The sequence below is a fragment of the Sorex fumeus genome, unplaced genomic scaffold (genome assembly GCF_029834395.1).
Source record: "Sorex fumeus unplaced genomic scaffold, SorFum_2.1 ptg000002l, whole genome shotgun sequence".
NCBI lineage: Eukaryota > Metazoa > Chordata > Mammalia > Eulipotyphla > Soricidae > Sorex > Sorex fumeus.
Window position 1 is genome coordinate 45,544,517 of NW_026606059.1, and position 14,325 is coordinate 45,558,841.

The 14,325-nt window shown below is 41.3% G+C and overlaps 1 protein-coding gene across 1 annotated transcript in view; it reads left to right on the plus strand.

Moving 5' to 3' along the window:
• The window catches only part of ZFAT (zinc finger and AT-hook domain containing), a 218,125-nt gene that overhangs the window by 107,874 nt on the left and 95,926 nt on the right, over positions 1 to 14,325 (plus strand). The window contains exons 7-9 of the mRNA XM_056109685.1: positions 272 to 504; positions 10,126 to 10,213; positions 12,482 to 12,631. Coding sequence (XP_055965660.1) covers positions 272 to 504; positions 10,126 to 10,213; positions 12,482 to 12,631 — 471 coding nt within the window. The remainder of the gene's footprint in view (positions 1 to 271; positions 505 to 10,125; positions 10,214 to 12,481; positions 12,632 to 14,325) is intronic.

Below are 14,325 nucleotides of genomic sequence, written 5' to 3' on the forward strand. Positions count from 1 at the left end.
CTTGTTTCCTCCTCTCCTAGCTCTAACATCACGCAAAAATTATAGCACCCTTAAGAGTTGCCACCTTTGAAAAGTAACTTCCAGACAGAAATGTAGTGGAAAGTGTAAAAGGTGACCTGGACTGGCACAAGAGGGAGATAAATGTAGTCATGAAAGAATAGTAATACTACTACTACTACTACTACTACTACTACTACTACTACTACTACTAAATCAAAATCAGTATATAAAAAAAAACCTTCTTTGTTCTCATGTGAAAATATTCTTTTAGGCAAACTTTTTTGGTACCAAGTGCATTTTGATATGCATGTCCGCACCCACACCCGGGAACATCTGTATTATTGCTCCCAGTGTCATTATTCTTCCATCACCAAAAACTGCCTTAAACGCCATGTAATTCAGAAACACAGTAACATCTTGCTGAAGTGTCCCACTGACGGCTGTGACTACTCGACTCCAGATAAATATAAGCTGCAGGCACATCTTAAAGTTCACACAGAGCTGGTAAGTAGCAAGCCCGAGTGGCAGCCCCGTTCCCCCTGGGTGCGCATTGCTTTCTCACATGTATGCGTATGTAGGGGTTCCTGCTTACGGTCAGGTGAGAGTGTGAGCTTCCGGCTTGGAAGCAGAGAGGTCCTTCTCACCAGATAGGCCCTTCACTTGCCGAGGCTTCTGCCCGGGGTTTTACTGTCACAGGAAGCGTCTCTGACCACATGGCAACAACAGCAACAACAAAAAATATTACATTGACCAAACTTGGCTCTTTAAGTTCTCTTCAGCAATCGAGAAAACAGACTGGAGAAAGGTCTGCAGAGTACTGTTTCTTAAGTGATGTTTCCAAGAGTGACTAATAACAGGGATGATAATAATAATAGTAGCTGCTACCGAAAGATGTTGAGAGAGGAAATTAGCTGATGCCTGGAAAGTGTTTGGCACAGCCTTGGTGTTGCAAAGTGCAGGGAGCATTGAAGGCCCTCTTGTTCTGATACCACGTGCTTTGTGGTAAACTTTCAGTGAGAGGTTGTCTTCTGTGTACTTGGATTAAGAAATAGTAACTGAAGGTGCTGTTCATAATCAAAAGTGAGTTGATTTCTGGGGAGGGCAGACTTGTGACACGATCGGTAGTTGTATATTTTGCAGATTCTAATCTAATGCAAGAGACTGGCCCTTGAAAGTGATCTGAGGCATCTTGACATTAGAAGCAGGCACACCTGGCTCCAGGGTGGCACTGTTTCAGTTGTGTTCCTTTTTATGCCACAGAGAGCGCGAAGGGTGCCTTCAGGAGTTTGATGTGCTGCCCCTGTTTCCTGGCATAAAACGTCAACGCCCAGCAGCACTTAGGGCTTCCTCCTGGCTCTGCACTCAGGGATCAACTCCTGGTGGTGCTTGGGTAACGGTTGCCTCAGGATTGAACCCTGGTTGGCCACATGCAAGGCAAGCACACTTGCAGCTGTACTGTCTCTCCAGCCCCAAAGCTTCTCTTTTTAAGTTCTGTGGTTATGAATCTTCCACTGAAGAGTCTTACCTTCTTGCTTTCAATACAGGAGAACAGGTCCAGGCAAGTGTGTTTGCTTCTATGGCCCAGATTCTCATGCAGTTTTATTTTTAATTCTCTTACCCTGCTAAGGGAGAGGTGGGGGATGTTGGGGGGAACAGCACCCTCTCCATTAGCCTGCTAGGAGCTTTCTGCTGCCAAGCTGTTTGGCTACACTGTTGATGAGGAACAGAGTGAGATTCCAGCCCCCATGTATATCTGTCAGCTATACTTATGTCACTGCCCTGTGCAGCCTACTTTGGGGTTGTCAGTCATGAATATCAGCCATGTGCTCTTGGAAGGCCTCTTAGGCACTTGGACATCATTTTGAGGAAAGGGTAGTGGAGGCTGTTTTCAGCCCATGAGAGCAGACGGTCTGCTCATCCATTGCCTCTGATTTCAAGTTAAGAGCCATATAAGAGCTGCCGACTGGATAACAGAGTAACTCTGTTGACCTTATAAGAAAAAGAGGTTGTCCTGATTCTCATTAATGCTCACATTTTCTTAGAACTTGTTAAAGTTTAATTTCCACTTTTCCCTTGGTGATATTTGCGGTTCTTCCATTTGAGATACTTTCAAAGGTGAATGTGCAGCTGTGGCTTCTGAAGCTCACGGACTCGGCTGGAGGCTTTTGTTCCTGCGTGCATTGGGATTTTGAGTAAAATCCAGTCCAGCTTCTAGAGTTCTCTTTGTTTGGTGAGGTTATACACCAGTAGACAGTAATGACAGGATGGCAGGATGAGAGTAACCTGCCTCTCCCAAACTGCCTCAGGAACCCAGGGAATGAGAGGAATTTAATAACCAGAAAAAATGAAAGGAGGAATGTCCAGGTAGACTAAGGGAGGCACAAACCAAAGTAAGGCTTTCCTATATATACCAGGATATCGAATGAAGCTTTTTTTTTTTTTTTCATAAAGTGAGTGTGGTTTATCACCAGTGTAGTGAGATAGCATCGTCAATGAAAACAGATTTCCAGCATCTTTTACACCTATAATTTTTTTAAATGAAGTTAGTGATACCAACGAAATGTTGACAGTGAAGAGAGGTGCTTCATAACCCATATTACTTGTTTTCCTCTTTCTGAGCCTCAAGCAATCACTAATGCACTTTTATCTCTAGATTCAAAGTCTTAAATAAGAACACACACACATGGTTTACCCTGGGACATTATGGGAATTAGGAGCACTGACCCCTGCAAGTTGAAAAATTATGTGCATGCTGGGGATACAGCTCATACTTTACACATGTGAGTCCTGAGTTTGACTGCAGATAATGGCGGGGGGGGTGGAGAGGGAACATCATAATGTTACTTTTACTTTTCCTGGAACGTAGCTATAGACATCTGGTAGACTCATGGAAGACAGATTTCAGGATTCCTTCATTCTCATGGGTGCCAAAATTCATATATACTCAAATTCCTATAAGTAGCCCTTTGTGCCCATGGGTTTGGCATCTGTGGATTCAACCATTGAAGTTGGTTGCATTGTTGAATGTGGAAGCCTTGAATTTAGAGGGCCAATTTTTTTTTTAAAAAATCATCCTATCTGGACATGTAGTGTTCAAATCCATGATGTTCAGGGTCAGTTGTGTACTCACACACATTCACATGATAATGGAGTGAAATTGCATCTTGCATTCTGAGAATGGAGGTGACTCTCCAACCTCAGGGTGTGAATATGCTTTGTCATGGATGTTATTGTACAGCTGAGAATTTTAGCCAGGAAAGCTGGGTTCAAGAGATGATACTGTTCTAACCTATGTGAGGTCTGGAGTCAGCATGAAGCTTGTTTTCTTTACCTGTGAACCAGATTGATGAGACCAGCCAGAGTGAAAGTGAATTGGACTCTCACATTTAAATCAGCCTTTTTTTTTTTTTTCCAAAAAAGATTTCCATGCAGTGTTAAACTAAGGAGTTTTAAAATAGATCAACACAAATGGATCTATCCTTTTCAATAGCTGTGAGATTTTGCTCTTTTCTGATTTGATCCAGTTTGGTTCTATGTTGTCCTATTTGGCCACAGTGCCAGAGAGCTTGCTGTGTATAAAACAGCTTCATGCTAGCAAGACTAGGTTCTGAACTGAGAGGGAATGACTTGGCAGAACAGAACTGCTTTTAGAGAAAAGGAAGTAACATTTCTGGCTCTTCCAATTTGTTCTAACCAATCACAGTCTAAGTGTTCCCTTTCCTGTTTTCTCTGCTCTCTCTCTCTGCATTGTCTTGCAGTGACTGTCATGATTTATGTGTTGGCACTTGTCATTTTCTGGAGAGAGGATGATTGGGATTGGGGGTCAGACCCATCAGTAGTCAGGGGATGTTCTTAATTCAGTGCCCAGGAATGATTCCTGATGTTGGTCAGGGGACCCTGTGTAGTGCCAGGGATCAAACCAGGGTTGGTTGCACGTAAGGTACATACCTTACCCCTTTACTTTCTCTCCAGCCCAGTCCTTGTCTCATACCTTTGTCTTCACGTAAAGGGTTTTGGAAGATTTGAGGAATAAAAGAATCTCCATAGAGGACTGCAGATAACCTAACCCTTTTGGTTCCTGACAAGTTCTTCAGAGAGTAATGCCCCATCTTATTTCCTCAACTTGATGCCAAATAGATGTATATATTATACGTGTAACTTCTAGGTATACTTAATGTGTTACAGTTAACATATAGTGGGAGCTGTCCACTTGATATGCTCTATCCAGTGCTCTTGTCAGACCTGAAAACTGTCCAGCATAGGGATAGTCAGGGCCTCCCAGAACTAGGGCTGAACCACATCCTCCACCCAGGACTATTCTCTGCACCCCATGACATGACTGGCCAGCTGGCAGCCTCCTGCTGACACCACATTCTTTCAAAGGCTCCTGATAAGCTTTGAAGGGAATTTCCATTAGAACAAACAAATTCTGAGGGTTGGGCTCTTTTCACCAGCTTTGTGCTGTGTGTCTCTCACTGAGCTCCTGCCAGAACTCTTTTAATCACTGTTCTTTTTAAGTTTGAGGTGCCTGTTGAGTTTTGATCTCTGCCATGGAACTGAGCTTTGTAAGAAAAAAAAAAAAAAAAACAAGAAGAAACAGCAAATGAGTCCTAAGAGTCCAAACTTCTTCCAGCCCTTTTCTCACCGCCTCTGTCCTTCTATCGGTCTTCAAAGGCATCAAGAAATGAGGGGTCTGGATAACCTCTAAGATAAATTGCTATCAGACTCTCAGAGATTAAAAGAAAAAAAAAGAAATCAAATACCAAGGGCTCAGGAGAGATCACCCTAAACTCCTTCAAAGCCCTTTGAGCCCCTAGAGCTCTGATTGATGAAGATTCCTGAAAGGCCACTAGGGATGGTCACACACCTTCTCCACAGTGGCAGCCCGCACAGAACCCTGGTGTGGGTTTGAGAAAGATGAAGTAACTAAGAAGGGTCAGGAGCAGAGAAGGAAAATGACAGGAGTGTACTGAGAATCTTTGAATCCTTGCTATGGTTCAGGAAGTTTGGCACTGACTGGTTTAATAACTTAGGACAGGGCCTGGAGCGAGAGCACAGTGGGTAGGGTGTTTGCCTTGTACGTGACTGACCTGGTTCGTTCGATTCCCAGCATCCCACATGGTCCCCCGAGCACCGCCCAGAATAATTCCTGAGTGAAGAGCCAGGAGGAACCGCTGAGCATCGCCGGGTGTGACCCAAAAAGCAAATAAATAAATAAAAATTTTTAAAAAATAAAAACTTGAGACAGACTAGAGAGATAGTACACTGGACAGGGCATTTGCCTTGCACATGACCAACCCAGGTTCGATCCATGGCTCCTCATAAGTCCCCCAAATCCCTCCAGAAGTGGTCCTTGAGCACAGAGCCAGGAGTAAATCCAGAGTACTGCAGGGTGTGGTCCCAAAACAATAGCAACAAGAAAGATTTGGACAGTTGAAGGATTGTTGCCTGACCACTTGGGCACTCCAGCTTTGTAGGCGTATCTGGCGACCCAGATATTTGGTAGGGAATGCATCTGACTGTTCAGGGGGACTTACTTTTGTTAAGTTTTTGGTTTTTAATATAAAGTAAACTTTTCCTAAGTATGTTCCCTGGAACATTGGTCTCAGTTGGTTTCAGGAACTCACCCGTGTTCTGCAATACCAACAACTAATCCACTAAGGTGTGTGGAGGAATGCTTATTCAGATTCTCCTTTGGAGATTTCCAGGACGTATGTCAGTCACCAGCGGACTGTTTTCTAGGACTAAAACCATGGCCTGCTTCAAAGCACTTCACTTTAGAGAGCACACACTATAGACATGACAGTTCCGAGTACTTCATTATGTTTATGCTTGTGAAATGAACTTTATTTTAAAGAACTGATTCTGGGCCACAGTAAAGCCAAGCAGAAATGAAAGTTTCTCCCTATACTGCCTGAATCTAAATAGCAACAAACTCTCCTTCTGATCATATGTTTCACTACAGTGATACCTATGTTTTCAACTGACCAACTGGCCTAGCACTTTATTATCACTTGTGTCCGTGGTTTACATTAGCGTTCACTCTTTCTGTTTTATTCTTATACTTGTGATGTAGAAAAGTTTGGAATAATGGGTGATGATTATTCACAGTAGTTTCACTGCGCAGAAATTCCTGCTTGCTCTGCCTATTCATCACACTCTTCCCCCCATCCCTTGAAAGGTGAACAGATACTTCACCATCTCTATAATTTTGCCTTTCCTAGAATGTTACCTGTGTATTCATATCATATGCAGATGGACATCCATCATTTTACGTTATGCTTTTAAAGTTTCGCTCACAGCTTTTAATAGTTTGATAGCTCATACCATTTAAATACCAAATTAAATGTCATTGTTTTTGTTTTGTTGTGGCTTTGTGGGGGCTGGAGGGTAAGCACTATTTATTCCCCTACTGGAGAAACTCTCGGCTATTTCCAAGTTTGGGATTTATGAATAAAGTCACTGTAAATGTTTGTGTGCAGGCATCTGTTATTGCTGTTGTTAGTTGTAGGTGCTTTCCCTGAAAGGCACCAGAGCCTTGTACATGCAACACATATATTTTACCACTTCAGCTATGTCCTAGACCCCATGTGTGTAAAGTTTTGTGTGACCCTGTGTTCAGATCTTTAGCAAAGTTGCAATCATATGGTAAGAATTTGTTCAATTTTATGGAATATTGCCAACATGTCTCCCAAAGTACCTGCATTCTGGGGTTAGAGAGATAGTACTAGAGTGAGGTAGAGAGCGATAGTACTAGAGTGAGGTAGAGAGCTTGCCTTCTTGCAGCTGACCCAGATTCAATTCCCCAGCACCCCATATCATCCAGTCCCGCCAAGAGTGATCCCTGAAAAGAAAGCAAGGAGTAAGCCCAGAACACCTCTGGGTGTTGCCCCAAAACCAGAATAATAAAAATGAAAACTCAAAAAAATACATTGCTGTATTACCATCAAGCAATGAATGAGTGTTTGTACTGTTCGACATTCTTGCTAACATTTGTATTATCAGTATTCTGAATTTGGACCATTCAAATTGTGCATGTGTATCTCATTGTTTTAAATTACATTTCTCTGATGGAAAATTCCATGTACTATCTTTTTATATACTTAATTGGCATTTCTTTATTTTTTATAGCAGTATCTATTTAGGTATTTGACTCATATTTTAATTGGGTATTTTCTTATTGTTTACCTGTATTGTTTTGGATAAGGGTACTTTGTTATATTTTTGCAAATATTTTCTCCTCTTTTGTGTCTTGTACTTCCCATTTTCTTGACAGTCTTCTTTCATAGAGCAGGGAATTTTAATGAAACATCATTCATCAATAGTGTCTTTCATTGGGAGTGCCTTTGGTATCGTTTCAAAACGTGATTATATTTAAGGTTATCTAGATGTTTCTCCAGTGTTACCTCAGAGTTTTATGACCTTTGCATTTTACATTTCTGATTAATCTTGAATTAATTATTGAGAAGGATGTAGATTATTCTCTTTTGGCCCGTGATTATTCAGTTTTACTAGGACTTCTTGCTGTTGAGAAGATCTTTGTTCTATTTTATATCCTTTGCTCCTGTGCCAAGGATTATTAGACTGTTCAGGTGGTTGTATTTTTTCTGGGACTTTTTCTGTTTGATTTTCCTATTTTTCTATTCTATCAGATGACACTATATGCAGTGTATCATAAAGAAGCTTTTGGAGTTTTACACAGAGATAGCACAGAATAATTATATAGCAAGTCCAAAAGTTGAGTAATATCAATTCTATTTTTTTCTGAGCCTTTTGCCTCTCCATATACACATCACAATCAGTTCATCAATATCTGAAAATAACTTTCTGGAATTTTTATTTTGATTGCTATGAATGTATAGAGAAAATTGTGAAGAACTGATATCCTTTTAGTGTCTTTCTATCCATGAACATGGAATAGCTTTGTACTTATGTTGTTCTTCTTTCATACATTTAATAAGAATTTTGTAGTTTGTCTCATAAATACTTTACTTATGAGGGACTGGGTTGATAGTACAAATTGGCAAGACCCTTCCATTGTATGAGTCAACCCAAGCCCAGTCCCTGATACCACAAATGATCCCCCAAATCCAGCCAGGAGTGATCCCTGAGAAAGAGCCAGGAACAATCTCTGAGCACAGCCAAGTGGGCCATAAGCACCAACTAATAATAACAACGTTTCGTACTGGATGAGTTTCTGATCTACGTAATTGTCTATTACATAGGTAATTGAACTTCTTTTAGCATGTTTTTCCAGTTGACCTATTGACAGATTCTCTCTATTTGATTGTCTAAGAAGGTCCTTATTTAAGATGACTTTTCAGTACAGAGAATTTTAAGTTGGTGGGTTTTCTTTCCACACTTTTACATATATTTTCTTTTTTTTGGCCACTCTTCTTGCAGTCATTTATAAATTGGTTGTAATTTTTATCTGCTTCCTGAGTGGAAAGGTGCTTTTTCCTTGTGTCTTTCATTTTATCTTTGACTTTCTATAGTTTTAAGTGAGTTATTTTGGAATTTATGCTCCTTGGTGTTCTGGCTTTTGGATCTGTTATTTGGTGTCTGATATTAACTGTGAGAGCAAGGTTGAGCTCCTGGAGGTAGATCATAACAGAAGCTTGGAGGTTCTCCATATGAGTGGACCTCCCTGTCTTTATTGTAATTGTTAGTATTATTTGATATTTGGGGCACACTTGGCTGTTCTCAGGGATACTCCTGGCTTTTGCTCAAGGATCACTCCTGGCTGGATTTGGGGGATCATTTGCAGTGTCGGGGACTAAGCCTGGGTTGACTGCATACAATGGAAGGGTCTTGCCAGCCCTCGCTGTTACTTTTAACTTTTACTGTTGCCCACAATTCACTATAATTCTGTTTTGTTTTTATTATTTACACCTTAGATAGGAATTTGCTGCAGTAAGTTATCATTCTCTAATTTCACCTATTTATGGCTCTAATTTGGGGTACAGTGCCTTTCTTGGGACCTCATACCTATTCCAATTTAAGAATAATGTTTGGTTTTTCAGTTTCTTCAGTTTTTCTTGTTGTTAAGATGGATCGGAGACTTAAATGCTTCTTACATGCTGGACTAGAAAGTGGAAGTATACTTTATGCTTTTTATGTTAAAGTTTTTCTTTTTCTTTCTTTCTTTTTTTTTTTTTTTTAAATCTCTTCAGGCTGGAGTGATAGCATAACAGGTAGGGTGCTTGCCTTGCACACGGCCGACCCCAGTTCATTTCCTCCGCCCCTCTTGGAGAGCCCAGCAAGCTACCGAGAGTATCTCGCCCGTATGGCAAAGCCTGACAAGCTACCCGTGACATATTTGATATGCCAAACACAGTAACAAGTCTCACAATGGAGACATTACTGGGACCACTTGAGCAAACTGATGAACAATCGGAGGACAGTGACAGTGACTGTGTGAAGTAGCCCTAATGTAAATAAACACTGAGAGTAAAAATAGATAAGTAAAAGCCATAGCTTGATGCTTCATAAGAACTTATCTTTAACTGAAAATGTAGTTCCATTTCAACTCAGGTTGAAGAAGCCAGTGCAGAATGAACGTAGATATGGGCCCTGTAGTAGGCAAGGAGCCCAGGGCAGACACTTGCATTCTTAGGTTCCAACTCTCGCTCTTCCTGTCAGACCTCAGACTTGTCATTTTTGGCTTCAGCTTTCTAATCTGTAATGTGAGTATACTAATACCTGTTGTCAGAGTGGCCACCAGTCTCAATAACAGAACTTTTGTGAGACCCTCATACAGATCATACTGGAACATTGGGTTGGGGAAGAGTATTTATTGGTCTGTGTGGTAGATCCTGAGGCTGAAACTTTTCCCTCTTCAGGTCCAGCCACTCTCGAAGACTCATATCTCTAAACTCCATCCTTCCTTTTTTTGAAATGGAGCTGACACCATTTCCATATTATACTTGAGCTCCCTGAGTTGTGTATGAACAAATGCTGGTTGTGTTATATAGCATCTGGCTTTGATGGTTGTGGTAGTTGTGGTGGTGGTGGTGGTGTGATAGTGGTGGTGATGGTGGTGGTGGTGGTCAGGATGGCGGTTAATTCTCTCTAGCTTCTGGTTGAAATAAAATGGTAAAGTAATTGATCTTTCTTTCTATTAAGGACAAAAGGAGTTATTCTTGTCCTGTGTGTGAAAAATCTTTTTCAGAAGATCGATTGATAAAGTCACACATCAAGACCAACCATCCTGGTAAGACCATGCATTTTAGACTATGGTGATGGATTTTGCACTAGGTTTCCTTCCATCCTACCTTGCTTCCTCTGATAGTTGGCCTTTGTTTCATGACAACTTCGAAAACCTTTAGGGGTTACTGAGAGGGCAGGTCTGACCCCACTGCCCCAGGTGCCCACGCCCAATCCCTTACCTAAGCTTGTGTTGTCAGAGTGATTGCTTATGGGGAGAGAATGTGGGCTGTGGGTTTCCTGTGAACTGAGGAATCTCAGTGAGTTGCAATGACAGTCCTCTTTGGTCTCCTTAACACCCCACACTATTGGAATGTGTGAACTGCTTGGGCATTCATGCTGCAATACTTTTCACACTATCTGAGACACAGTTCCTTTCCTCCTGGTTAATTCTGGTTTATTCTTTTAAATTTTTTTCTCAGAGTCCTACCTTTGGAGACGGGCCTCTCCTAGCCATGGGTCTTAATGAACTTACCCATCGGCTCTGCAGCACCTCATGAAATCCTAAAGGCGGGACTCCCACATTTGCTCTATACCTCTATACACCCAGAGCCACACCTGGCAGGAACCAAGTTTCCAGACCTCAGTACATGTCCAGGCCACATGTGTTGTGTGAATGAGCAACAGATAATAAGTGCACCACTCCGCTTGTTCTGTGGGACCCTTCCCTCTATTGCCAGAGAAAATGGGTATTATTTGGCATAGCATAAGTACCACCATTTTAAAGTGGCAGCTGTTCTGCACCCAAAGCTTGCTAGTATAAAAATTTGTACAGCCATGACTGTGGCCTTGAGGCATATCTCAGGATTACAGAATTAGCTAGAAACCCACAGCAGGATGGGGAAACCTGCGGTCAGTCAGTTCTTGGAGAGAGATGAGACGTGAACCCCATGATGATAACAACCAATAGGAGTTTGACATCGGACTTGCTCAAAACAAGCCAACTGGATGCAGCCAGTCAAGTAAAAGATCACCAAGAAGTTAGCTAGACCAAGAATTGGGCAACTTGCAGAAATCAGGCATAAAAAGGGTATGAGATCAAAGAGTGGATCACCCTCCTACTAGAGGGAATGGCTCTGATCGGTCAGCGTTCTCAGCTTTCTGAACTCAAGACTTGCTTGACTTGTGCCTAATAAAACTTTATACTACAAAGCTCATTGCTTTGTGTGGTCTTTCGGATACTGGTCCCTAACAGTTCATATTCTCCTGCCTCTTTCTCTGTGTATTTTTAACTTATGATCGTTAGGGAATTAAATGGTAATGAAGAAAAGTAAAGAAGTCACATGTGCTAAAACACTTGTGTTTTATCTGTGAATGGATGAAGCCTTGACACCTTCAAATGTGTGGGAACACGTAGATTATTTTGCTTGTGTTATATGTTTAGTTTTTGACAATCCAGTGGCCTTCCTAAGTGAAATCATGTCCCATGTAATCCAATGTGAGCTGATGATATTCACTTAAACTAGCCAAGTTTTGCTTGTGAGTAGATGTAAAGATTTTAACTTTTTACTAAGGAAAATTACAAATATATATTAAAAAAAATAAAGAATTGACGTTTACCTGTAACTTGGCTACATCGATTACCTACTATTGTCAGTCTTGTTTCACACGTGATACCTCCCTTTCCCTGAACCTTTTTTTGAGAATATTTAGAAATAGAAACTAAAATTATGAAAGTTACCCATTTGAAAAAATTTAGACTGCATCTCCAACTGAAAGAATCTTTTTCCTGCAAAACTACAATGGAACCATTAAAGCAAACAATTAATATTAATATTAATTAATATTAATTTCTTATTATCACCTGCTTTTATATACATTTAAATTTCTCTCATTGACACAGGATTTTTTCTTACAGTTTATTTGTTTTAATGAAGACCCAAACATTTTTATTTCCGTTATGTCACTTAGGTTTCTTGTATTCTACAGAATAACCTGAGTCCGGTTTTTCCCCCCAATGACAAGAAAATCATTTTGTTAAAAAAAAAAATCACTTTTCCTGCTGACAGCTTTACAGTCTCCATTTTCTAATTGTTGCTTTGTGGTGTTGTTTTTTCAGTAGTCATATTTTATGTTAACAGATACTTAGACCTGAGTCTTAGTTAGATTCTGGCTTTTTAGGCAAAAAATCCTATTACATGTCACCTCTCAATCTGCCACCTCGGCGTTGCTAAGATTGACCAGTGAGTCCAGGTGTCACCATGGGAATCATTTGAATCTAATCTGAACTGGTGTTTTTTGACTGCTTCTGATTATTTCCCTGCTTTTCTTCTAGAGGTCTCCATGAGTACCATTTCTGAGGTTCTCGGTAGGAGGGTTCAGTTGAAAGGGCTGATTGGGAAGAGAGCCATGAAATGCCCATATTGTGATTTCTACTTCATGAAGAATGGTTCAGACCTTCAACGTCACATTTGGGCTCATGAAGGTAAGAACTCACTTTTCAAAATGGAGCATCTTTTTAATTTTATGTTTCCATGCTTTATATTCAGAGAAAGCCTCCTCTTCCTGTCCCCCACAGTTAGACTTTCTTTAGCATATTGAAAATAAAAAGTGTATATCAACCAGCTCAGAACAGTGATCGAAATCATAACTTATTTCGTTGCAACTGCAGTGATTAAAGGTATGCAATCTGTAGTGTTTGTGCAACTGCATTTCAGTAAAATCCCTGTGACTTGTGTCCTGGGAGCAAGTTGGAGGAGAAGAGTAAGAGAGAGCATTTCTTTGTCCATGCAATCTTTCCAGTGCCTGCCCCAGGGTAGTGTGCATGCATAGTGTTTATATGATGAATGAATGAATAAATGAAGATGTGAAGGACAGCATAGTCCTATCATCCATTATTGTGAAGGAGGAGTCAGAAGAGTAGCATGAACGTGAAGTAGTGGGAGAAGAATGTAGGCTGTGCTTTTGGGGTGCTTACCTCTGTAGGGATGTTGGAGAAATTCACTCTAGGGCACTGGGAACCAAGGTTGGCTCCCGTTAGAGACAGCTGGCTACCAATGTCCTTTATTCCCACGAGATAAGGACATGACTCTCTTACTTGTGGTTAGGAACTGAGAATGCAGGCTTCTTGAAGGGAGGATAAAGAATTAGGAAATCTACTCTACCGTAGGAGATGAAAATGGCTGACTTTCCATCCCAGGTTAAGGAGAGGAAAAGAGCACAGGAACTGATGGAGCAGGAGCCTGACAAGGCAGAGGGCTAAGATCCAGACCATCATTTAAAGATGCATTCTTCTTTACTAGCTTGCCTGCACAGCAGCATTTTGCGCCCAGGACATCCTGCAGCCCCATTAGAACCCCATTTCCTATCTGCAGAGTCATAGTAGGTAGTATAGAGGTAGTATAGAGGTAAGGATGTAGAAATGCTGGACTTCCTGCTATGCATCCATTACTGCCTTGCCCCTCCTCCCTCATGCCCCCCAGCCAACCATTGTAATAACATGGTACATTGCTTGGTTATATGTCCTCTCTGTTTGTCTGCATTTCTCTCTGGACAGCGAAGCCAGGGGTTAAGACATCTCAACCCCAGGACTGACTCTCAGTGTCTATAATCTGCAGCAGATATTGGTTTAATGATCAGAGTAGCAAGAATAGTCCTAGAATCTGAGCCACTAGCCCAGAAACTTTTGTAAAATTTTTCTTATTTGTGTAGTAAAACATTCTTCAATATATGATCCGGGGGGGGGGGGGGGCGTCTGATCCCATTAATATTTGCAAAGGCCCTTGGTTTCTTTAATTTTATTTTGTTTTCTTCCTCGTCATATAATTTAATGAACTTTTCATATGAGAACTGTTCAGGGTCCTGCCAGCAGAATTCAAGTCTTTAGGGTGAAATAGGTATGTTTGCTTCACTCAAATGTGCTCTGAGCAGACAGCAAGTGGACAGTGGCAGGATTTGGGCACATTGAGCAGTAATAAGGGTCATCTGGCTAGAGTCCAGGGTGGGCGCCTGGTCCAAGAATGTGGGATCATGCACCGCTTGGAAGCTGGCTCACATGCTGGAGAAAAAGGCAGCCTCAGACAGAGAAGGGAACACCAAGTAAAGGGTGCTGGGAGGACTCGCTTGGGTTGGGAGCTACCGAAAATAGACTATAGACTGAACACGATGGCCACTTGATAC